Source organism: Patella vulgata, chromosome 6 (genome assembly GCF_932274485.2).
Source record: "Patella vulgata chromosome 6, xgPatVulg1.2, whole genome shotgun sequence".
Taxonomy (NCBI): Eukaryota; Metazoa; Mollusca; class Gastropoda; family Patellidae; genus Patella; species Patella vulgata.
The window spans coordinates 29,866,870-29,894,835 of NC_065884.2; the positions used below are offsets into that span (position 1 = coordinate 29,866,870).

General features: G+C 35.2%; 1 protein-coding gene across 2 annotated transcripts in view; it reads right to left on the minus strand.

Annotated features, from left to right (window-relative positions):
• Positions 1-1,472: 1,472 nt before the first annotated feature.
• LOC126825729 (disintegrin and metalloproteinase domain-containing protein 7) overlaps positions 1,473-27,966 on the minus strand; it is a 47,903-nt gene continuing 21,409 nt past the window's right edge. Inside the window, exons 2-18 of one of the 2 annotated variants that reach the window (XM_050555497.2) lie at positions 25,045-25,271; positions 23,129-23,221; positions 22,313-22,466; positions 21,418-21,535; positions 19,784-19,862; positions 19,384-19,458; positions 17,185-17,336; positions 16,289-16,450; positions 13,137-13,307; positions 12,564-12,702; positions 11,636-11,755; positions 11,382-11,433; positions 10,275-10,424; positions 9,291-9,587; positions 8,166-8,441; positions 3,639-3,835; positions 1,473-2,177 (exon numbers count right to left, since the gene is read on the minus strand). In XM_050555497.2, the coding sequence (XP_050411454.1) occupies positions 2,016-2,177; positions 3,639-3,835; positions 8,166-8,441; positions 9,291-9,587; positions 10,275-10,424; positions 11,382-11,433; positions 11,636-11,755; positions 12,564-12,702; positions 13,137-13,307; positions 16,289-16,450; positions 17,185-17,336; positions 19,384-19,458; positions 19,784-19,862; positions 21,418-21,535; positions 22,313-22,466; positions 23,129-23,221; positions 25,045-25,271 (2,624 nt within the window). In that variant the 3' untranslated portion in view covers positions 1,473-2,015. Of the gene's footprint in view, positions 3,836-8,165; positions 8,442-9,290; positions 9,588-10,274; positions 10,425-11,381; positions 11,434-11,635; positions 11,756-12,563; positions 12,703-13,136; positions 13,308-16,288; positions 16,451-17,184; positions 17,337-19,383; positions 19,459-19,783; positions 19,863-21,417; positions 21,536-22,312; positions 22,467-23,128; positions 23,222-25,044; positions 25,272-27,966 lie in introns of both variants that reach the window. The other variant, XM_050555498.2, reaches the window with a different exon arrangement.

Below are 27,966 nucleotides of genomic sequence, written 5' to 3' on the forward strand. Positions count from 1 at the left end.
GCTGGCCACACTGCCCAAACCGTTGCCAATCACTTCCAGGTCAATGTTCGGACCATCTACAGGCTTCAGTAACGCTTTCGGGCCACCAACACCACGGATGATCGCCCCCGAACTGGTAGATCAAGCTTTACCACAAGGCGCCGACGTCTCTCCAGAGAGAACATCCATTGCCGTAGACCATACCGTGGACCGATCCTCGATCCTCGACCCTCGCCATCGACGTGAACGTCTACAGTTTGCCCAACAACACTAGAACTGGCGACACAGACAATGGAGGACTGTACTGTTCTGTTCACAGCTGAGTATCAACTGCAGATGGTTTGGCCAGAATATGGCGTTGACGTGGCCAGGGAGAGCAGGTGGCATCACAGCATTGTGCTACATCGATCAAGCTCTCAGACCCCACGTCATACCACATTTCGCACGTCATCGAAACAACGTTTTCCAGCATAACAACGCCTGTGACCATACCGCCAGAGTTACTCGGGTCTTTCTACAGCAGAACGGTCTCAACGTTATGCACTGGCCAGTCCTTAGTCTGGACTTAAACCCGGTTGAACATCTTTGGGATGAAATTCAGAGGAAACTTAATAACGTCGTACCGAGACCAAACACAGCCGGTGGATTGCGCCAGGCTTTTCTGAGAATGTGGTTCCAGGTGCCAATGGCGTTCATCAATCGTCTGGTCCACTCCATATACAGACGCTGCGCTGCTGTTATTGACACTCGCGGTGGACACACCAGATACTGATGTATAGACTGTGTACGGACTCTAAACCTTCTCGTAATGTCTTGGAATTGTGATGAATTAATCACTAATGTGTCAACATACTGTTCACAAAAAATTGCTTTGATCCATTTAGTAAATCGTTTTCTAGAATGATTTGATTGAAGTGCCTCTCTGATTTTGAAATCATACTGACGTTTTTGGGAGGTTTTGTTTTTGCTGTTTAGTATATATATATATGAAAATGTAGGACAAATGTGATGGCCAATTTTCTCGCTATTCTAGTTATATCGCAAAGCAGCATCCATGATAGTAATACATGTCTAATATCCAGGATCTTGTTCTTTTCCAAGCACATGGCAATTAAAAAATTGCAAGTAAAAAGAAATGACTAGCCTTGTGTTTTCTCTTCGAATGTATACTCCATCATCCTTCGATGTGACACAACGATGTCATTTTTGGATACAGCGGGACCAAATTTGTCACCTATACTGTGACACGACTAACAAGGGTCATTAAGGGTTATTAAGGGCTATTGCCATGATATTTGGGTCACCGGACATTTTGAAGTCATTGACCGAATGTATTTGCAGGGTAGCTAATTAGCCTAGATTTATCCCCAATTCAGACAGAGCCCTAGTTGGTCCAGACATCAAAAATACCTGGTCGATCAATGTGCCTGGTGACCTGCACTAATTCGACATTTTATCTGGAGAGTCATACAATTTTACAACAAAAACACAAATGAATTTGGATCAACTTTACTGATTTGAAATGTATAAAATAGTGAACATGAGACTTTTATAACAGACATAACACAATACATATCATCGTTTCTAATACTTATTGATCCTGTGTTCTATTCCAGTGTTAGCCGAGTAAGTTTGTCAGAATTTATCAGCATGGTGTTTCGTCTGGCAAGGAATATCGTCCAGTCGTTCGAATGGGACGAAAAACCAAGGTCTTGACTACGTGTTGGTGTGCACCTGCACGAACTCCTGACTGTTGTAACAAGAGCGAAGCATTTAGTTGATTCTTGCCTTCACATTGCGATCATATATGGACACATATTAAAATTATGTATGTATATTATAATATACGTGAATATGTTTGACATAAAGCCATAAAAATCACATTTTCTACAAATTGAATCCTATACTGCAAACACATTTCACTCTTGCGGATTCTTTCGAACCCTAAACATCAAGTACAAAACATCTAAAGCACTCACGCGTATTGGATCTAATTAGAAACAATTATATCGCCATGTATATATTTTTCTGTCAAATCATATATAATTCATAATATGTAAAACTTCATGTATTGTTTGATAATAATTGACATAGGGCAGAGTTCCCATAAAATATATTAAACCATAAAAGTTGAAGGGCACTTGCCGAACTTGAGGAAGTGGCTGTACCATTGCTTTGCTAACTTGTAGAGTCAAAAACTGAAAGTAGACCAATCAGAAGTCTACAGAGAAGGGCTGGTACTATTAGACATGCAAGATTTATGGCATGCATTAATTAATAATATCAGTCAATATTGGTACATCATACTCTGTAGAAGCCAAATGGACGGTTAGTTTTGACAGGTGCTACCAAATTTGCATTAATATTTAAATATGAGCTTCCAATTACTTAACGCTATCACAGTAAATGGCATACATAATAAAATGATTTTTTGGCGGGAATTCTTCCAAAATATATGTACCCGCCCGTTTAAATAGAATGAGACACACGGGCCTGTTGTAATCGATCATATCTATAAAATAATTTAGGTATAGAAATAATATGTTTATAAATTATGAATTACCGGTATTAATCATATTCCTCGCAATGTTTCGTTTGATTCTAGACCTAATCCCACTCAAACACTGCCACACTCTGGTGACAAACGCAGCTACATTACGTCAGAACGCGCGAAGTGTATTACGCTCAATTAACTAGTACATAACAGAATATTGCAGAGAAACTAATTGTGTGATAAACGAGGCTATCCAAAATAGCTATAATGCAAACATTTGGTAATCGCCGCACACGTGGCGTCTTTTTATCATCTCTTGGACCACACAGCAAATCAAAGAGAAGGGCTGTCATGTTGCGTATTGTGTTTCAACAAACGGGATAGAAATACGGCATGTGCTTTTTTGATAAAATAAATAATTCATGGCTTTTCTTCACAAAAATGGATAAATATTGTCGAATTTTTAAAGGTAAGCAGTAATCATTGGTACACGTTTATAGAATTTATATCGGAGATTTGAGTCAAAAAAATTTCGTTCCAATAGCGAGTTTCAGCGACGACCAAATTTACCTATGTAAGTATCGATGTTTCTTCCCGATGCATCCAATGGTAAATAATGTTTACTTTAAATCAGCACTAACAATTAGTCATGACAATTCCCTATAATTTACCCAGGGGAGATTTGACTGGACGATGAAAATGGACACGCTCCGTCAAAGACTCAAGTTTTCAGTCTCAATACAGCAATGGCTAGAGAGGGATTTCTCGGGCCATTGCTTCAGGAATATGGTAGATAATATGACAACAGAAACTTAACAATCCTAATATTACCCAATCTAAAGAGGTTCAACGTACATGACAAGCACTATAAGATTTATTCTACTGCGATCCATTTTCTTTTATACCCGGTTTTGTTCTTACAATAGTGATATCGCAGACAAACTTCGATCACGGCGCAGAATCCGTTATATAGCAGTAGGAGACCGAATGTAGAGATCAGATTTTCCAATACTGTTTTGGCTACATTTATGATAGGCCGTATTTTGATTTACTATTTTATAACCAAAAGATTGTCTAAGATGTTTGAGCCCCATTTTGTTTCACTCAATTAAAAAAAATACAATAAAATATTAGCATTTATTATACAATATATGGATATAGATACTTGATAAGTGGCCGGAGTGTAAGATGTTGGATGGTGTGCGATGGGCCGTCGTGTGGTCGCTTGTGGTTGTTTATATGTGGCTAGTTGTCTACAAGAATGACAACATAGATTCTTGTACTTATCGTCACAGACACCATTTGTAATAGTTGCTATATATTTTTTACACCTGTCTTCATCTCTATCACCATAGTTACACGCTGAAAAGAGAAGTGCAGTTATATTATCTATTTCTATTCTGCTTTATCTTATTACATTACACCAGACTGTAGACTATGATCGATAATAATACCGACTTCATAATGATGGTTGCCGGGTAGTAATGTCACATTTCTAAATTTGTTCGATGTTCATGCTTAACATGTAATGCCTCAATGAGGAAGACATTTTGTTCTTAATAATAGAAAGAAAAAAACATGAAATAGAATTAAAATTCACAGTGAACAAATAAAGAAATTGGTTTATACATTGTCTTAAATTAGAAATTACACGGGGACGGGGACGGGGGTGGGGTGGGCTCAGAATGGTGCAATCTAGTCAGTTTGCTATGGTCGTACTTAGTTCTCAAGAAGAAATGTACATTTTCCCATCTTGAGCAGTTGTACCTTTTTGTCCTAAGTTATTTCGACAGAACGGTGGCTTAGGTCATTCAAGTTGGATATATATTTTTACTTTTTGTCATGAGTTATCAGCGGAGCTCTCGCTTATAATTGCATTTGTCAACTTTTCGGAACAAGATATCTTTAGTAACACCGTATGTATATGTAATATATGCTGATCTGGAAGATATTATGAATTGTGTGGATCTTCGAAAGTTTGCAAAATCTATTTCAAGTAAAGGTTGGTCATCTGATGGTGTGATTATCTCAGTGGATTATCGTTTGGTGTGTTAACTAAACATCACCGCTCATCTAGTATTCTATAGGGCTAGTGCCGTGTACCTGGTTCAATCACGAGATGACAACTTACTCAAGACAATAACTTCTCAGTTATAATGAATGCAGAAATAATCTGTCACCACAATCTTTTATGTAATCTTACAGGTTTTAAAATCCTTAAACGTTTTCGATGAAATCGGTCTTACACAAGGAAACAAACTAGTAACGTTCCAATTCCCAAACAATCAGAGGATAATTTGACTAAAGTTCACCACAAACATGTGTTAAAATACCTAAAGGTTGGATTTCTGAACAGTTAATCCAGTCGCAACAAAGCAATAACCGAAGAACAATTTGACATATTGTTTCGCACTAAAACATGATTAAAGGGATAGGGTGATGAAGCCAAGATTTCTGAACTGACACCAAGTGGTTACTCTACATCATTATCAGGCAGCAGAATAGCAATTATCTTTCACAATTCTCAGAATATTGAAGTTTGGTGCCTTTAAAAGTTTTGAGTCACTAGATTTCTGAACTGACACCAAGTGGTTACTCTACATCATTATCAGGCAGCAGAATAGCAATTATCTTTCACAATTCTCAGAATATTGAAGTTTGGTGCCTTTAAAAGTTTTGAGTCACTAAATTTCTAAGTCAAATAATAAATATATTTACGTTGTATGTATTTATCGTCCGCCACCACCAAGCAAGAATAAATTAACTGTTTTTGATTTCAACGATGAATTACTGACCCTGCTGAGTATTCACAAAACAAATACAGTGTTTCTGGGAGACTTTAATATAGATTCTGGGATATGACTAAACCTAAATCTGAACGTGTTTCTGAAACTTGTAGAAATTATAATACTATTAACAAAGAACAAATTAGGACTGACCTCATATAATCTTATCTAATATTTACCCCCCCCCCCCACCTCCCACTGATGATCTGAACGACCTTAGCTATCTACTTGACGCGCATGTACCTTTATTCAGTAAAGAAATTGTCATTCGACCGTGTTCACCATGGTATGATGACAAAATATATGAGGCAAATCTGGAACGACACGATCGAAACGACAATGGCGTCAATCGAATTGGAGATCCATCGCCAAATATACAAGTCTGCTCGAAACCATGTAAAATATGTTATCAAGCAAGTTAAAATTTATTACTGTAAGACCTGCGGAAGCAAACCGAAACAATTTTATAGTTTTCTTATTTCGCTCGTGGGAAAGAAACCAGTCACAAAACTACCTGATTCGGATAATAAATCTCAACTGGCTAATACTTTTTCAATTTATTTAGTCCAGTATATTGCTATAGAACTTTGAGTCTTTCTGTGATAGTGATATCAATGAAATAATCAAATAATAATAAAAAAAACGCTCTCTAGACCCTAAACAAGAGTCTTGTTAGTCGAATTGTTTTAGACATATTCAAACATGTCATAGTAAAACCACTAATAAAGAAAGAATCTCGTCCAGTTTCGAACATGTGCTTCCTGTCAAAAATCCTGGGAAAAGCTGTTAATATTTGATTACGTTTCTTTACGTCAGCACATGATCTTTTGAATACGTTTCAATCTGCGTATCGACTCAAACACAGTACGAAGACAACGCTTACTAAAGTAGTCATTGATCTAAGATATTATGTGGATGCCGGTGAAATTGCTTCACTGATCCTACTGGATCTATCGGCAGCATTTGACACCATTGCTCATAATGTTATGCTGCAACGACTTCAAAATGAATTCAATATTACTGGTACCGCGCTTGCTTGGTTTGCATCCTATGCATGCAACAGATTTCAATATGTTATCGTTGACAATGAACGGTCTGATAAATTATTATTATCTTGTGGAGTGCCCCAGGGATCAATGCTGGGTCCTGTGTTATTCATTTTATAAACAACATGCCTGGGTAATATCATTCAACAACATTACATCAATCATTCTGCATATGCTGATTGCACGCAACTACTTTCAAAGTAATGAATCATTTAATCGTAAGGCAATGTGTTCACAGTCTATAAAATCTTGGATGATTCACAATAAACTCAAACAAACTAGGCTACATAACGCACAAAAGCATGATGATTGATGATTCTGCTATCGACTTTTCTGCTGATGTAAAGTATTTAGGTGTTTATCTGTGTCGCATCTGCTATTATCACAGATGTATTGGACACGTCCGGCACTTTATTACACAAGATGCTGCTAAAACGTTAGTGAAGTCTTTAATTCTTTTACGAAATTGATTATTCCAACAATTTGGTATATGGACTGTCCTCAAAACGTATGCAAACATTACAGAAAATGCAGAATACAGCCGCTAGATTAAAGATACATTATGGGAGATTCGATAACGAGTTGGCAGTTCCCACTATAATAGTTAAAAACTAGATAATATAAAGTCAATTTGCTGAAAATCTCATTCAAATTGGTCCACTATGAACCGAGAACTAAGCGATTGAAATTTACGCCTGGCCTCGATCATCATTACTAAAGTCGGTACGATAAACAGCATAGTCTCGATTATCCATTTAATCGTTAAATCGCGAAGGAAAGTTATGCAGTAAATCGGCACATAATCCACTAAGGATCACATGCTAGCGATGCCATCTAGAGTAGATCATGGTCTGGATAGGTTAATTAATGTCTAATTAATAATTTAGATAACATTTCAGGCCTAAAGAAAGACCTGCAATAGACAGATTTACCTCTTGCATAATGTATGTTTAATTATAAGAACTCTAAAATATTCGTCATTATCAACAGTATTAAAGTCCTGGTATTGGTTGCCTATAGAAGCTAGAATTCAGTATAAAATTGTGTGATTAGTCTACCAATGTCAAACTTAGCTTGCTCCACTATATTTATCTGAACTTTTTGGGAAAAGTAAAACTAAGTATTCCTTACGATCGCACGATATGAACACTCTTGATATACCTGGAACGACACTGTTCGCTTTGGTGATAGAAGTTTCTATGTCACCGTTCCTCGGCTCTGGAATCAACTACCATCCAGAATCAGAGAATCAGAAACTTCAACTGTTTTCAAAGCACAGCTAAAGACTTATTTATTCAAGCTACTTTATCCAGAGTAGTAACCCTTATTTTTGTGAGACTCGTTTGAGTTGCGCTTTGAGCATGCATTTCATGGATGGGGTATAGCGCATTATAAATATACATATTCTTCTTCTTGGCCACAAGCACATTACCTGTCAGGCGGATTTTTGTTGTGTGACTTTAAGGTTAAGCATATAGCTTACTCTCATGAATGTCCAATTCGGTAGAAGAGAAAACACTATTTTCTTCATTCAAACACCGAGTTGTACGTTGTGGAAATTATTTACATTGTAGACAATAGAGCAAATATAAAGAGTTTTCAACTGCTAGACATTCGTAGACCGTAGACAATAGTGTTTACAGAGATGTTAGTATAAGACACGTCGATCCTGCATACATTGATTCAGTTGCCTCCCTTTACTTGAACAAAATTTAATAAGGTAATTCATTTGATAATTCAGCCCAGTCGGAGCAGAGCAGTAGGACGTTAAACCCATTTCATTTCATTTGATAATTCAAGTAAAAGTTTCATTGGTAAGAAATTAACAAAAACAGAAAGTTCGTTGAAACCGTAACTTACCTGATGTACTGAGTGACAGTGACGAACAAGTCGTGCAACAGTTTATGAAAACATCAGGAATATAGCAGTGTGATTTGCCGTATGTTTTCAAGAACTTTCCGCAAGACATTTTGTTGACGGTGCCACGATCACGACATTCTGTAACCCCAGCTGTTCCTTTATCGTTATCACTTATACACGATTCACAACAATCTTTATCATAAGAACTACCATCATCAAAGGTTGATCCACAATTATCCGGGTCACATCCCAGAACTTTATCACCATACGTACATTCTGAAAAGTAAATAATATTCATTTTGTGGTAATAACAGTAATTACAGATTGTTCACAAGCTGCACGACAATATACAGTGACGTGTTTAAGCCGCCAGTTTTTTTAGTATAGTAAGCAGGGTGGTAATCTGCTTTGTAAAAAAGATAAAGAATTAGCATGATGACCTATTGGTTTCCATTACCTCCTGCGTCTGTGGTGTACATGTTGTGTACAGGGCAGTTTACTCCGAGCACTTCTAAGCCCCCTCCCCACCAGTTGAGACTATAAAGTATGCCGAAATTCAAATGTTCTCCTGCCCGTTGGGAATCATTACCCCCTATGCCCGAGTGTTTTAGGTTTCTTATTAAAAATGTCCTGAATAAAACCACTTATGTGATCCACTGTGAGTTTTTTTAGTATAGTAAGCAGGGTGGTAATCTGCTTTGTAAAAAAGATAAAGAATTAGCATGATGACCTATTGGTTTCCATTACCTCCTGCGTCTGTGGTGTACATGTTGTGTACAGGGCAGTTTACTCCGAGCACTTCTAAGCCCCCTCCCCACCAGTTGAGACTATAAAGTATGCCGAAATTCAAATGTTCTCCTGCCCGTTGGGAATCATTACCCTCTATGCCCGAGTGTTTTAGGTTTCTTATTAAAAATGTCCTGAATAAAACCACTTATGTGATCCACTGTGAGTCTGTGACACCCCTAGACTTTAGCACACTGATCAACAAGCACACGTCAAGGCAACTGGCAGTTTACATTTCTTTCCAGGCATATAACAGAGTTCTGATAAGGATACGTGATTTTAGAAGTACATGTACACCATTTGTTTCGCTAAAATATATCTTGAACAACTTGAACCCACCTTTAAGACCATGTTGGACTTTATTACACGACTGACAGCACGCTTCATACACCTCTGATCTGTAACACTGGCGCCTGCCCTTAAGTTTCAAGAAATCGGAACATGATACATTATTAATGCTGTCTACATCATTACACGTTCTAGCTGTTGCAGTAGCAACTGTTGTCGTAGTTGTCGGAGACGTATGCTGATACTTGCAGGTGCCACAACAATCTTTATCGTACAAGGTACCATTAGCTACCGTTTCTCCACAATTAGACACTTTACAATGCAAAACTTTATCTCCAAACTCGCAACCTGAAGTTTTAAAAACAAAAATCTTGAACGACTACCAATCGAAAGAGCTTAAGCCATTTTAAGTTTTGGGCTTATTTTTAATATGTTGTTTGGTGAAAATAAAAGTGATAATACCTCTTCAATAACACATGAAGTGTAAATGTCAAAGAGTCTGAAAATTTCGTTGCACTGTCCAATCGTGTGCTGTAAAAGTATCAAAATCAGGATCCCCCATTAGCCCTAATATAATAAGGTTTCGGCTTGACCCTAGATTAACCATTCAGATAAAAAAGAAATAAGCACCAAGGTAGGATATATTTTCCCTTGCAGGATTGACCATGGTGCAAATGGCACAGTTGATCCAAATAAAATACAAACAAATATCATTTTCAATCTTGTTTTAACCTTTTAATCAGTAATCTGCTATTAAATGAAACTATCCACGATTGGGATTATAGAATCTAGTAAAAGGCTATCTACATTTTAATATGTACTAAGTTTAAATTACATTTTAATTTGGGGCCCCACAATTTTCAATGCTTTGGGGTTCTATAGGTCTTAATCTGATCATGGCAATATGGTCCTCTAATCAGTTTTCATCAATGCGGCTGTCTAATCTGGTTCAGGCAAAACGGTTCTCAATCTGGTTCAGACTAAACGATTCTTAATCAGGTTCAGACAAAACGAATTGACACTTGATCGACTTACCATTAACACCAGTATGATATTTATAACATGACTGACAACATCTATCCCAAAATGACTTAATATAACAATAACCCAGTGATTCCTCCAATAGCTTGCTACATGTCTTACCACTAAATATTAAACCTGTCTGATCACCAAACGTACAACCCTCTAAAATATACAAATAATATATAAAAAGCTTTATAGGAAATATATTATGTTTACATTTCCCTAAAACACAGGAGCGATCGTTTGATCTTATTTGAAGGTACGGGATCAAATCGTCGCCGCCTCAGTACTGTAAAATATTTCCACACCGCCATGAGGAACTCAAATATATTTTTCCGAATAAAACTGGTTAAAAGTCGAGTCGTGTATAGTAGAAATACAAAGGCCAGCATTGTTTATTTGGGATACGTAGGGTTTTCTTCTGGAACGTTTAGACAGGGTAAATTTGCTATTTTTTTATTTATAAGTCATGGGATGATTCGCATTCTTAAAGATGCCTTAACAAGTACAAACTGTGTGATTTGATGATATATTTGGACTAAAACATATTCAAACTAATTTGTCTATCAAAGTTTTACGTCAAATCCCTCTAAAGAAAAGTGCTGCAGGCCGTAAATGTCTATTTTAAGCAGACTTGTTTGTTACGTTACTCACTGTCCATTTACAATACATATCGATCCTCTGCCAACCGTCTTTTCCCCTGATTAATCGCAAAGTCTGCTGTACGTTGAAGTCTATCAATGTTATAACAACCGCTGAAGTTTGATCAACAGGTACCAAGCACCAAGGACGCCTTACGTCATAAGTAGACAACAAACGGATAGGCTGTCGGTTAGTAATACCCTTTTACATGGATGTTTATCAGTGAAACCAATAGTTTTCTATACCAAATATGCCATAATAATGGTTAATGGAAATAACTACCCTATAAATACTTTAGTGTGAATGCATCTTTAAACCCACTTGTATCAGCCTATGTCCAATACAATTTATAATTTGAGTATAAAGGTGTTGACACTATCGATAAATTATTTTCCTAAATGAAATTATAATAGGTGGAAGAACAATACTGTTCTCTAAAATAAGTACTAAACAGGTCACACAAATAAATAGTTTTACCTTTACGAGCCGGAGCACGATCTGAATACAGACAGTGGCCTTGGGAACACCACTGTAAAATAATAAAAATCCTTAATAAACAGTTTTATTATTATTGATAATGACATTGTCAATGAGGTACACCCAGTGACAATTAGCACAACTTAAAATAGACACAATTGTCCACAATGTGATGTGTTTATCATAACTCGTGTCATTATTTCAACAAAAATCAATTTACATTCTCTAACTTTATTCTTTAAAGCGACCGTTACCTTTTTATCACCACAAGATGTCCCCTCAGCAGCACTATGCAGTACACACTTCCTAGTTGTAAGAGGATTTCTACAAAACATAGCTTTACAAACAGAATCAGAATCACCAAACGAACTACCCTGTAATAAAGAATTATTAGCAAAACATATACAAAAAGTCGCACCCATTCAGCGCCTTACGCTATGTTGGGAAATATACATTAATATTTACAAAGCAACCCCAGTAAAGGGAGAAAAAAAATGTTTTGGGATGTCGATTTCGAAGAAAGACAGATATTCCAACAGAAATGTAAGCTCTCCCATTATTCAATGAATTGTCAGAAAGATACGCCAGTTGATCAGGACTTTCAAAATTTGAACATGATGGGATCATCATTATTTGCATGTTACGTTTAGATATTTTGGTCCTGTCCGCCATTATTGTATACAGATTGTTTTGAAATTCATATAATTGAACGAACAATGAACAACCTGCATCTATTCGAAACTTTTGATACATGAAATATTTTCTCAGATATAAAAATTAAGTCCCAAACACATAAAATTAAATATAGTTGGTTAAACATTGAATATTAATATTTTTGATCAATTAAAAGTTAAATGCGACCTTAAACATATATATAAGGTCTAAGGATCTATTGCATATGTCAACACTTTGAACTAAGTGATAGCCAATAATCTCTCGATTTAAACATTCTTTCTATTTATCAACTGAAACAGTTTAAAATTATAAATAGTATTTGCGCTTAATCTGTTTTCTGAAAACAAGATGACAGCTCTCCCGGTGTCATCACATGGTGTTTATGTGCGCGCACAACTAACTGAGATTATCCAAGGGGGAGATAATAATATGTCAAAGAATTTAAGATATAGAAATCCCATCAGTTGTTACTACTTGCATGCAATTTCAATAATTGAATAGGCTTACTCTACATAAATATGATGTGTTTCCATATATATTTCTACATTGTTGATCAGGACCAAATTCTTGTCCAGGCATCTCATCTGATACATCTGGTAAGCTACGATCTACTGGTATTTTATAAATTAAACACTGCCTTTGCTCTCTAAAATATTGACGAAACGTTACAGATATGTCAAAATATAGTACATAAACACCTCTCAACTGAACGTCACAATGACGAGGTTTAACGTCCACTCAACATAACTAGGTTATTTCATGACTAACGTAATATTATGGTCTATTTTTTTTCTTGATTATCATTTGTAATACCAATCGGAATTCATTTTACTGATGTGTATCTGTGTCAACTCAGTCAACTAGTACAAATGGGGGGGGGGGGGATTTAGCCCAGGTCAACCCTTAAACATGGTGAAATTTAGCACAACTCAATCCTTAAACATAGTGAAATTTCGCACAAGTCAATCCTTAAACATAGCGAAATTTAGCCTAAGTCAACCCTTACATTAGTGAAAGTCAAACCTTAAACATAGTGAAATTTAGTCCAATTCAAGCTTGTCAGAAAGTAAGTTTACTTACATGGAGTCGCTTATTGAATTAACATAATTAGTAAAATAATCTATCGAACATCTAGAAAAGGTCCAGGGATTATAAGCGTTGTATTTGGTTTCGTTAAATGATTGACCAGCCATTATATATCTATCATTAGAGGAACATGTGTTGTTGGTGCCGTCATGATCTGCACCAAGACTGAAACATTAAAAAAAATATCTTTGTGACAGCTTTAAACCAATCAGTCAGCAACCATGTTATACGTTTTGTCGTTTGACCTAGTTACCTTCATAAATATCTAAATCCTCCACTTTATGCGAATAATGTCTGATATTTGGCCGATCATGACCCATCCTCTAGAGCAGTGATTTATGGAAGTATAACGTTGCCAATATTATTTCATTGTTCACGGTGCAAACTGCAAATGTCAGTAGTTCAAAATACGTATTTTAGTTTTACAATTTGCAATTTCCATTGCTCAACAATACCAATGCCATGGTGTTAAAATACAGAATACACTTTTCAATAATACAAAATACAGTAGAATAGTTATTTTGCACATTACACTTCTGCATTCTGCATTTTGCATAATAGACAAATGCATAATAGAACCTTGCATAGTAGAACATATACCTTATATGGGATCTACGACGAACGTCATTTGCATACGGAAAAAAGTCCGGACTATGACGGAAATTAATGATTTACGCGATAAAGCCATAAGGCCGAGGTCATTAGAAGTGGGGGGGGGGGGGGGCAGTAAAGCGGTAAAGCCGTCAAGTCACCTGGATACGAAATGAAGTTAGCACACATATTCCTAGCGCCAATAAAAACCTAGATATAATTATCACGAAAATAATTGTTACCTTTATATTAGAAAACGACATATTAATGCAAAGTATATATGTAATAGACCCCCCTCCCCTCCTCCCTCCCTCATGAAAAAAAAATACTATTACCGTAAACATACTAAAATATCGCACACTAGGCTAACTGAATACACAGAAAAGGGGTACGCCCACGCTGCATCAAAACGCACCGAAACCAGCTTTGATGGCAAAATGGTTTTTTTTGTTTCATGGAATCAAGGGATGAATAATCTACTAGAATACAAATTTTCAGAAGCTTCCTAAGCTGGCTTTTAGAGAAATTTCACCGTAAACATACTAAAACCATGGGGGGATCGGGTAAGGGTAGGCTCATCGCGCACGCAATAACTTATAAAATAGCTTTGGTGGCTCCAAGATCTTTATTTCACCAAATCCACGGGTGGATAAGATATGAACAGGCCAATTTTCATTTACTTTCTATGTTGGCGTATCGAGTTCTATCACCGCAAAGTTCCCAGCACCTGGATTCGAGGCGGGGTTCGCGGGTGCAATAAACAAGGGGTAAGTCCACACTGCACCAAAAAGCACTCCAAACTGGCTTTGGTGGCAAAATGTTTTGTATTTCACAGAGTCAAGGGATGAATTAACTACTAGAATACAAAAATCCAGAAGCCTCCTATGCTGGCTTTTAGAGATATATTACCGTAAACGTACTAAATATGTGAGGGAATCGGGATAGGGTAGGCTTGCTGCGCACACAATAACTTCTACATTAAATTTGGTGGCTCCAAGATCTTTATTTCACCAAATCGACAGATGCATAAGAAGTGAACATGCCAAATTTCATTAACTTTCTATGTTGGCGTATCGAGATATACCACCGAAAAGTATCTAGCACCCGGATTCGAGACGGGGTTCGTGGGTTCAATAAATAAGGGGTACGTCCACGCTGCATCAAAAAGCACCCAAACCAGCTTTGGTGGCAAACTGTTTTGTATTTCACAGAGTCAAGGGTTGAATAAACTACTAGAATACAAAAATCCAGAAGCCTCGTATGCTGGCTTTTTGAGATATATTATTGTAAACACGCACGCAATAACTTCTAAACTAGCTTTGGTGGAATCGAGTTAGGGTAGGCTCACTGTGTGCTAACTTCATTTCGAATCCGGGTGCTGGAATACGGGTCAGAGATTCCGCTCGGTTACTATACTATAAGATTCTTTAACCTTACCCAAAAAAAGGGTTTTAGAGACATGTCAATTAAATAAGATATTCAATTTAATTTTTAACAAGAAATTGATTCACTTGAAATATCTGTTTTTTTACCGATGAGAACAAATAAGAATTGTCTCGTTAAACCAGACTATTATCTTTCAGAATCCACTAATCGTCGAACTGATTACATTATAGAGCCTGGACGTTGAATATTAACAAAATCGAGTACTGCCCCCCCCCCCTCACTTCTAATGACCTCGGCCTTATGGCTTTATCGCGTAAATCATTAATTTCCGTCATAGTCCGGATTTTTTTCCGTATGTAAATGACGTACGTCGTACATCCCATATAAGGTATATGTTCTACTATGCAAGGCTCTATTAAGCATTTGTCTATTATGCAAAATGCAGAATGCAGAAGTGTAATGTGCAAAATAACTATTATACTGTATTTTGTATTATTGAAAAGTGTATTCTGTATTTTAACACCGTGACATTGGTATTGTCGAGAAATGGAAATTGTAAATTGTAAAACTAAAATACGTATTTTGAACTACTGACATTTGCAGTTTGCACCGTGAACAATGAAATAATATTGGCAACGTTATACTTCCATAGTGATTCTCAATCGGTGTACTTGTGAGCATCTACTGAGTGTTCCACAGCGCAATAAAATTAAACATTAAAAAAAATTGTTGTCTTAAACTAAAAACCCAATATCCGAAATCGTTTCGCCTTTATCGCCTTTGAAGTCTAAAACTTTAGCACGTTGAAACGTTGTTGGACTCATTCTGGATATTAGCATTTACGGGATTTTCAAATATAACAGAGCTTTTACAGTTTTCCAGACTTGTGTGAACTCGGGATTTCAAGGTTAACAAACAATAAATACACAAAACGAGAGAAAGGTGTATTTAAGAAGAGATGAGAGTTTGTTTATCGGAAATTCAACCAAAAATAATAATTGAAAAAATTTGCAGAGACCATCACCAGCAACGCCAATTACATACAAAAGAACAACTGGAATTGTCTACTATTTCAACTACTTACATATAACACCTATCATTTAACATATTTATATATTTCGCCGACAAATTGGTGTAAGTAAATTTAATACACGGTGTATATTTCTTACCTGTGACCTATCTCGTGTGTAGCTGTACCAACACTCTGAAATCCTCCATGGTCTTCTACAATAGACACACTTCTACCTTCTCCTTGACACATAGTGCCAATATATGCTAAACCAGTTGTATAGTTAAATCTAAACCCATTATCATTACCAAACAGATCGTATCTACAAACCAAATTATTATTATCATAAGTATATTATGGTTGTTATGGGTTATTTATAAATTGTAGATAGGAGTAAATAATGAAAAACAGTAAAAATGTATATGAGTAACAAACAAATTATTGTCAATATGAGCAACAAACAAATCATAGTCATTATGTGTAAAAACATTTTAATAATTTTTAATACAGATAATTTATAATTATTATGGACAAGAAAGCATAGTTATTGAAAACAATATAGTTATTATGACAACCAAATAACGATTATTATGTTGTTGGGTTTTTTTAAAATATAATACCCATTAAAAGAAGCAAATATATTATGATTAAAATGAATTATAGTTCCTATAAGATTGTCAATTAATTATAGTTATTTTGAGTAAGAAATAAATTACAATCATCACGTGTAATAAACAAATTACAGTAAGTAAGGTTGGGAGGGTGGGGATTCGTGTCTAAACATAATGCAATAAAGCAATCAGTTGTAATGCACTAAGGTACGAGCTACACTTACTTTGACAACAACGTATATTTATTTTACATCGTAGAAATATAAAGATAAAAGAATTTAAACAAAGCATATAATATTAATGTCAAAATGTGCTGTTATAAAACAAGCCACCATCAATGTTACTCGGTGTGCTTTTCAAGAAAGATTTTACTTAGAAATGTAAAATTAGAAAGAAAAAAAAACACCCCCCCCCCCCCCAAAACAAGCGAGATTTGAATACATACCCGGTAAATAACATAACATGGTCATGCTCGGGTACAGATGACGTATTAACCACCCATTTCTTTAACGCTTCCAGCACAGTATCGGCGTCTACTTGGTATTTTAAAGATACATTTTCTTTGTGCAATTCTGTCCATGGCGCTGCTTCCGCTGTCTGACAAAACGTTTTATAGTATTACAAAGAATTAGATGTATGTTTATCAATAATCATAATAGTTATATTTCTAAATATTAATAACCATAGAAAATTTGATATAATTTTTAGTGAATAAACTTTATAAATCTATATAACCATATATACTATACATTTATATATCCATAACCATATATAATATGGTTCATTCCCAATTGCAGACACAACCCATTTTTCTATATAAAAATGGAATTTGGCTGCTTTTAATTACAGTCAAGTGTTATTTGAATTCATCTATCTATTGTAAGCTTATATATTGTAGATGCCAAATTTTATTTCTTCCATCTGGGCTATTCACTGACAATTCAGAGCTAGTTCAAATTATTTAAGAATTTATTCTTAATATTTCTGCAATTTTTTAACAGTTCTCATCCTTTATTTCAAAATATGTTTTTTCATTCTTAATCTGAGCTATACATTATTCATGATCATTATTTTATTAAGTTATGTAAGTTATGTAAGTAGCCTTGTATTCCTTGTAATCTCCTTTGACATGAAGGCATTTTTCCAGTGAAATCGACCTGTCCTATATCCCAGGTCAGTGTCGAAAAAACCTGACTGACTGACACATTTTGTGTCAATGTGATCAAAATATCTTTTGGGGCTCTCTTACACCACTTCTCTACACGGATGGAACGTTTATTTCGTTCATTGGATCTCTGTTTGTCCCGACCGCGAGCAATTTGCAAGGTAAATCGTGCACATGGCTTTGTTTACAAATGCGATGACCTGGCACTTGACCCCAGAACTTTTGACCGTAACCCCGCAAGCGCGACCGCTGATTGGCCAAATTTTAAATAGCTGCGCCGGATCCAACTCGCACCTACGCAAATATGACTCCGCACTATAAACTATTAAATTTACAAATTTTATTGGAGAACTTTGTTGACATATTGATAGCACGAATATTGATTGTCCGATTTTATAGACCGATTTAGCGGGACTGTGCAGTGCAGTGGACGCTTACGGCTAGCCCCCGGATCCATTCATTTAATGTACGTTTGTTTGGGATTTCTGCGTATTGTGTCTTGTCCGTAGTTTTGTTTTGTGTAATTATCTCCCCCTTCACTTACTGTTAGATATATTGAGATATATACGAGGGCTGGCTGAAGAGTTCGAAGCCCATCAGTGAAAGATCTATACAAAGTCGATGGTTTCTATATATTTTTCTATACTTCCATTGTTCTACCAGCTCCTAAATGATTGCGCAAAACAGAGAACAAGTAATGAGGAATATTTCATAAATATATTTAGACCCCTGCTAAACAAATAAAATAGCCTAATTGATCTCTTTTTGACAACCCTTTGGATTCTAATCATATTGTTGAGACTTACTCCAAATTTATGGGTTGGTGAAAAATGTCCCTAGAAACCTCAGCAATCGTTATTATTTGCTGTGGACCAATACAATTCTGGGATTTGAAGTTCATGTTTGGATCGTTAAATCAAATATAAAATGGGTGTTTTATATGACATTTGATACGACCCGGCCTTATTATAGTCATGGATCGAGTGTATAGTCACTGCAACGTACATTGCTGTTGGTAAGAATATGATATTATTTGTTATGTGATATGTGATCGGCCGTAGATAGGAAGTACAACATATTATGTATAATTGTTATCAAATGATTGACATAATGTGGAACGTCCATGTAATTAGACCATTCTTACCAAGAACATGAGCAATATAATTTTTTTCTGCAAATCATTCCAAACACTTCATAAAGTGTCACATGATGCGTTTTTGTGAAGAATAAACACACGTGTGACAGATGATATAAACACTGTCAGTCATACAGCAAAATAAAATAATAGTAACTGACAGGCCATTAATGACATAACCATGACGAATATACACGTATTCATACCAATACGGATACGATGACTTCATTTTTTTTCTGATTCATCGGTACATTTTCAAGTTTGACTCCCTTTCGAACCTCTGGGTATTTGAATTAGATAATCGTTATCTATATTCTGTTCACCAATATTTACATGACACCTACCTCTGCTATAATGATACCCACTAATCTTATTGTTACTTTAAATGTAGATTCTAGAGATTTATATCTTGAACTAACCTGAAATTAATAAACCTTATTATAAATACATAACGGGACATCATAAATAAAATAATATTATAGCAATCTGCCACCTATATTCTGGAAGTCGTGACAGGTTATAGAATGCCATGTGAAAAATTAATTTACATGATTTTGACAGAACAGCATCAACGTTTTCTTTACAGTATATCAAATAGCCATAAGATAATAGATTTAAATACCAAATTATTGCTAATATAAATACTACAATTATATAAATTTAAATATACAGCTATGGTCGCTAGCCATATTCTCATTTCATTCCCAGAATATCTTGCATTTTTACCAATATCAGTCTACATACCCCGTTCATTACATGCGAGAAATATCTTTTTATATCTTCTTTGGCTTTTTCGTCTACATTATTATCTGTTGATAACCATCTAAAATTGATTAGAATATTAGTTTCGTTTACATAATAATGGTAATTAGACATAATTTCACTCAATAAAATATGACGTTCTTATAATCAGTTTATATTTAAACTCGTGTAATATCGATGCTAAAAATCGCCTCAAACTACGGAACAACACGTATGGTTTCCTGTGCGAAACAACGGGTTGGCGGTCCTGTCCTCTATTACCCCAGAATCATTGACGTTAATATGATTTCAGTGCTATGGTTCCATTGACCCGGGGGTGGGGGAGGGGGTAATGAATCATGTGCGGTGGTGAAAACGTATTGACATTATTTCAATGTTACCCTGTTCTTACGGCTACGGTCTACGTTAAATGAAGTTTGGCGAAGTTTCCAAAAAAATATATTTTAGCCGATGCATCTAGATCTAGAGTGTCAATTGTCAAATAAATAAATTGTTGACTGTGGTATACACATCACACTGGTAAGCTGATACCGTTAACTAATGACGCTAGGCCTTTTAGTAATGACAATGTCATTAAATCATATAAGTGGTTAGAAATTATACAGTTATCATTAATTAGCAGGTGTGTAACTAGTTGCAAAAGATGTTACTGGTGTAAAAGCGTGATTATTTATAACATCCATCACTACTGAATACACAAACCTGGACAATAGTGGTGTATATTATTAAATAGTCACAGTTTTCACCTACTTAAAGCTACGTTCCCAGAAAAGTATTTATCGGGTGGTTATTTCCAATAAAAGTATGGCAATTTTGGTATATATGGAAAGTAGAAATATCCAATCTTACTAGAAAAATACTGGATTCCCTGAAAAACACTCATGGAGCGCATACAGGACAAAAATATAAGGGTTTCCCTAATCGACAGCCCGACGATTAGGAGTGTCTGCACGCATGACGGTGAAGGTTGCACGCGGATATTGAGCGCTTGATGTACATTTTGATAAACTTTATGAAGAATTAGACGCACAACACTTTCTGAGATAAAAATCACGGAAAAAGACGCGGGCAATGGATAATCCGAAAATTTAATTAGGCTTCGATATTTGTAATAAATAGTCATCGATTAAAGACAACATGAATTCTCCTCCGACTTCGCTTGGGTTGCTAGGTACCGAGAGAGGTAAGTCACGTGACACAAACATGACCTCTTTTGATCGATTTTTTATAGCCAGGGTATTCCCCGACAATTGCAATGTTTTGAGAAGGATTTGAAGCAAAATTATGATAAATTAATTAGTTTGAATATGTTTTTAGTGCAAATATATATCATCAAATCACCCAGTTTGTACCCGGGAATGTATCTTTAATGACTACTGCCTGATTACTAACAATTTTAACTAACTAATACACATTAAGTATATAAACTGACGACTTTGATCTATTAGTGTCTTATATTTTCATTTATAACAGTTATTTGTTGCTTAGTCAACGATATCAACGCTACAGTGTCATGTTAATAGTGCATATACCTATCTTATAATTTGATTAAACCTATAATATTATTTTTAAAATATATTAGATTTACATTAAACTGCTAAAATAGACAAACTTACTCTCTATATATAGCATGATCAGTTACTACTAAAATATCTATAAATATTTCATTGATCACATTTCTTTTCTCTCGACTTTTACTTTTTAACTTGGAAATTTCTCTTCGTTTTCTTTGAGCTAAAAGAAAATATTTTTTTACAAAAAGTGTTTACATTACATTGATAAAAAAGACGGAGACTGACTTTGCTTACGTTTATATATGATCCATGGATAAAACTAATGTTGATATTAGGCTAAATGATGTTGACTTACTGCGGATGTCAATGCGTCTTTTCCAAGGAAGTATAACATGCCGTTTATAGCTGGCGTTCTTGCGTATTTAAAAAAAAAACATGTTTTTTTTGTATTTACTGGGTGTTTGCACTGACAGTGTGCATTTCGTATACAAACATGCTAACTTAGATATAATGGTGGATCTCAGCACAGTTGGTGCAATATAGCCCCCCCCCCCCCACAAAAAAACCCCCAAAACATCACCTGCACCCCCACCTCAATTCACATTTTTGGTTGTTTGCTAAACTGTATTTAAGTTTGAAGACAGTTGTTTATATGGCACATCCACGCAACCTTCCCTTCACAACTCTTGATATATACAATTAGGACAAATCTTCTGCAACCCTTTGATTATCCAGACATTTTATTAACGGTAGAAATGAAGATTAAAGGAAATATTATGGTATTGTCAAATGGCCAAAATGCGTAACTAGAGTAAATGGAAAGAAATTTAGCTTTAATTACATTGAAGTACTGTAAACGTAACAAAACGGTTCATTTATATGTGTGGTTATTTCATCAAGACGTTCCGTGATGACGACGATTTGTGTCGTCGTTTATCCAATGTCAATTACCACAGTTTTAATGTTTTTCCGTAAAATATGAGCTGAATATACTTACTTAATTTAAAGTCATATGAATGTGTGTCTTCTTCTGGTGTTAACTTATATATATATTGTTTATAATTGTTTATATTTACATTATGTACCACATGCACACCCTCTAAACTATGTTCTAATCTAAATTTTTGCTTTTTTAAATACAGCGACCCTTTCTGAAAAGGAAAAACAACACAATAAATGAAACTTACTGTGTGAACATTAAATTATGTTATTAACAATTAAAATATTAAATAATACAAATATAATAAGTTATAAGACCTAGTATCTAAGGGTCACATAAAACCCATTGGGATTGTAAAAGGGGCGAAGAAAACATAATTTCAACAGTTTCAATTTACAATTTACGTTGATTGGATCAACATTTAACGTAATATATAAGTTAGATGCATTATGTAAGATTCGAATAAAGAGCTGACCGTTCCTATAGTAGTTCAAATTACTTTATTCTGAGAGAATTTATCAGTGTTTGAAGATTTGACAAGATTTAGCGTAGATTGTTTATTATCGTAGCAACGGTACTTGACACTAGTCTCGATTATCCTCGTTATGGTTAAATTTTTAAATCTCGCTGGTGGCTTTATTCATTTAAATCTCTGCCATCCGATGACAGCGGGTGTAGCTTCCATTTGATAAAAATAACATGCAATGTACTCATTGCCTTCCTTATATAAGTGCACTGAATAGTGTGCAATCTAAGACAAACTCAGATGTTTTAGATATATCATCTGTCAACTGTTTGAGATTAATTCTTCATTTAATCTTTTTGTGACCTGTGGGTTAAATGTTTTTGTTTAGAAAATACACAATTACGCACTATTGTATAAATATTATTTGGCACGTTTCTCTCTCTCCTACAATCTACTGTAAAATATCCACCATGTGTTGGACTTTGATAAACTCCGTGACCCTAAAATTATAAAAGCATCGACCATTATTATTCAGCTAAACAGAACTACGTGTATTTATTTGTTCCATAACGGGAACGCGATTGTAAAATGTAGAGTTAAAAGAACGAGTATTTCTGAAAGGTACTTGTACTCCTACATTTGTAGACAAATGACTGAAAAGCCAAATCCTAGTATTGTTGGGCACCAGATAGATATACACCCATAAGGTCAGATGTAATACTCAGTCATAACTTGCCCTGTGGCACGTTTAAAAAATGGTTTCGGCAACAGGGGTAGTAACTACAGCAATCCGACCATGTTTGAATTCGTAAAATCTGGACCATGGAGCGTTTTACACGGTCTTGATAACGGTAGCAGAATACTCATTGCGGAACCCCGAATTTTGCCGAATAATCCCAGCATGTTAAAAAAAAAAAACCAAAAAACTATGATTCAACCTTATAAGTTTGACAAATCTAAAAAAAAAACGTGATTAGTTTAAACTATTTTATTGCATCAACACAAATAACTTTGGATACAGCTGGATTGGACAATTTAAAAGAATTGGCAGATGGACGGACAAAATGGCGGGCAATATACTCCCGTATACAATATTGGCGTATAAAAACTAATATATTTATGAACTATTATGAGCCGAGAATTAATGTAGGTTAATATATAAAATTAAGACTTTATGTTATATGATGTGTTATGATAACTTGACATGTAATGACCATAGGCTACATGCGCTCACCACCGTTCATTCAAACTGTTGACGTTTGATAGATGGCTAATACTTATGTAGTAGATATCAACATTCTCATCCAGTGATTAGTATAGGTGTCAATCGATATACGCTATTTATGTTATTGGCCTGATTTATGGAAAGGTCTACTAAATGAGCATTCTGGGCGTAAAAAAAGTTCAAGATCATTTGAGGTTGTGAAGTTTACATTAATTATTTCCGAAATACATGCTCCGGATATTTATCTTAATTGTCGCGATGCCTTAAGTTTTATATGTCTTGTTAGCGCCGTGTAAACAGCATATGGACTGGAGATTCTATATTTCAACATATTTAACCATGTTTATATTGCTAACAAAACGTATTTGTAAGTTTATATATAAATTATGTTGTTATGTAATAATATATTCACAAATTTCTTTCATTTATTTATATATATTAGGGTTTATTAAAACCGAGTATAGTTAAATCTAGCTAGGTTACTATTATTAAAGCAATTGCATCTACTTAATCGTTTTAAAGGCATCAAAATATCACAATAATTTAAATGAATATGAAATAAAATATAATCACGATTCTATGGCATTGAAAATTATTGTGTATTGTCCAATAAAAAATCCTCAATTTCATTTAATACGGAAAACAACTGCCAAAAACAAAAGTTTGTGCATCTAGTTCTTCGGTAATCAATGGCTAAAAGAAATAAGACAGGTCGGGTCCAATGTATTTTAAAGTTAAACGTTAGTTGCCTCACTTCAATCCCAAAATGGAAATAATTTGATTACAATCAAATGTTTTTCAAGTCGCTTTTCTTTTGTTATATTATGTATTTTATATCTTATTAATCCCAGTTTTACTTAAATCTGAAAAGTTTAAACTCAGATTTTCAAACAAACAACTGATCTTTTTATTGATATACTGATGTATCGTGCATAACTCGGCAGGAGTCAGCCGCAGCCTTTCTCTTTTGTAGCCAGAAAATCAGAAAGATAAAGATGAAAGGAAGCGAGCATATAATTCTAATTAGATTGGAATATAAAAAAATGGACGTATCAATCAGAGCAAACAAAAATGAAATATTCCATTTTTAAAACTTACATGTATAAACGGTGACCTGGATTTACTGATTTTATGTGCTCCATGTCTTCCCTCTATGACGTACAGAGGAACATTTGCATGTACGTTTTTATTCTTAATGAGGTCAAGGTTCAAGGTGGTGATTTGGGGTTTCTTGGGATCCCTAAAATCCAGTGTAATTTTAAGATTAGTGGGCATGTAACAGTGGGTGTGGTTTTCTTCTTGTATTCTGAGGTAGACATGGTGATCTGAAACAAAAGCATTAAACGTAATAACACAAAATGATTGCATACGTACAGTATTGTATACATTTTAGTGACTTGAAACAGCAACTTATTTTTCGAATTTGCGTAAGACATTCTTATCCGAAATTGATATATAAGTTGTATTCTTATCTTTAAGTATTGGTGAAAATCACTATTCCCACGCGTTGCCTGGCCTGTAAACTGTTGGTAATTCCTAAACATTCGAGCGTTTATGTATCCAAAAACAATACATAGAGTATGTTTAATCTCGAACCATTCATTCCACGTAACACTTCCATCCGTTTCCTAAATGTAAAGTAATAGACAATTCAACGACTTGATATTTGATAATTGTATAATCAAATCTATTTGCCCAAGGCTCTTTATTTAAACATAGACAATCAATGACCTGTTGTTTTAAACTATGAACATGAATGCATTTAGTCGGGACACAACCACCAGATCCTTGTCTACTTCTCGCCAAACATGTTTGACGATGGTCTCTGGTAGATGAGACCCTAGTGAAGATATTTGTAATTTGCTACCTCTGTAAACTACACGCTGCTCATTGAAACTACGGGCTAACTTTAGGAGAGCCGAAAATCCAAGATGGCGCCCAAAAATGGTCTGGAATTGACCTTGACAAACATTGTTGATGAAATGACCCGTGTTATATGTCATTTGAGAGGTTTTGTTGGTCGCTGGAATCATTTGTGATAGTTTGCAATTCATGCCACAAACGTTTAATCCGTTATGGCGTAAAAAATCCCAATTGGCGGTAGTATGCACGTGTGAAATGTCGATTCAAGGGTTTATTTGGGGGGGGGGGCGTGGACAGCGAATATGCCATATCCAAGATCACGGGACTAACGTGAATGAAGATAGCATACAAAAATTGAGACCTACACGTGTAATAATAACTATTCTAAGTTGTTCCAGACATCCACATCCACGAATCTTATTCTTCAAAAGCCACAGTTATGTGTCCTGGTTACCAGCTGCAGTTAGTTGTGGAGTTAATAATGTACTCAATAAATAAATATTTAAACTGAACAAGAAGACTCTATTTTGAACCATTTTTTTTATTTATTGAGTACATTATTAACTGCACAAGTAACTGCAGGACACATTACTGTGTACCAGTACTGTAGTGTGGATTTGCCCATATTATTACAGTTATCATAATACTTTATAATGCTCTTTATAATATCTGTCCTACCGTATGACCCGAAAATGTCAGAAAATACGTGTCTGAGTATTTAAAGTCATCTGTTGGACTTGCGCATTCATTTTGAAAGCATTGTTATATTTGGAGTTACCGACGGGGAAGTTGTTTAAACACTGAGATATATGGTATCGGATGTGTATCATATAGACAAACATTTCCTATTCACTACTTTCCAGCCATGCCTTAGAGGTGATGGTGGAATGAAGCATAATGTAGGATTGATAGTTAGCTCTTTTAACTTTTTGCTATAAACTATGGCGATCTAGTGATAAACGTGTAGTACACAATACAAATTGTATGCTTCCAAGTCAATGAATAGGTTTTTTTCTCAAACAAATAGTGAACACTTCAGAATTGGGACATTCATAGTCTTTGAAAGAGTATAGACACTCAAGTTCCAACACATTTAATGGTGAAGTAGTAGTTATCTTACGAAATTTGCGTCTTTTTCATATTGGCTGAATGGATTTCTCTGAATTGTGAATGTGGTAAGGATCACCCGAAGATGATAACGATAAGAGTGTTTATCTGAAAGTAGGAACTTTGATTAATATCGGCATGAATGTTACTTAGCTTTTGGTTGTTTAGATTTATCCGAATGAAATTGCCCAAGCTTATAGTTTTAATGCAAAGGCATCTTGGGGGGCGGGGGGCACGCCAGACATTTATTTCATGGGGATAGAGTGAAATAAATAAACATTATTAAGGTTTATTTCATCTGACTTTAATACATGTATTGGAAATGTTTCTTTCTCATATTTCTGAATAGTAGGTCCTATTCTTGAGTATTGGATTGGTGTCTAATGATCTCGGCATCATCACACCTCTGAACGTCGCCGAATTTGTCACTGTGAATGGAGGGGGGGGGGGCTTCATCTTGATTCACATAAACTCATAATAAATTGCAGCTAAAATTACGCGGGAGCAGCCTTATGGCGAGTTTTAGGAGAATCAAAAAGCCAGCCCCCCCCCCTCCACACACTGTTTCCAACACACCACTGGTCCATTTCTTGTCCAGTTGAAGAAACCCGAACAAGCATCACTCAATCAACATACCTACCAAATTTTGTTGAAAACCAATTTGCTCAATTTCAGATAAACTCTTATCTTTACAATCTTCGAGTGATCCTTATCAAATTTCACAGAAATCTATTCAGCCATTATGAAAAATTATTTAAGATTCGGTTTATTTGACCCTTAAATGTGTGGGAACTATTATTAGAAAGATGACTAATGACTCAAAATTCTTAGACACTTGACACACGTTTTCTGAGATTTCTGAGTCATACGGCGGAATACATTACTATATTATAGTGCATTATAATGTATTATGTTTGCTGTGATATACGAGGGATAAAGTTAATGGATGCATGGAACATTAATTTATGGTAGTTATTATGAGTTGGTTTATAGTGACGAAAAACATGCTCAATTTTAGTACGCTGTCTCCTTTCTAATTGGTTCTGTCAG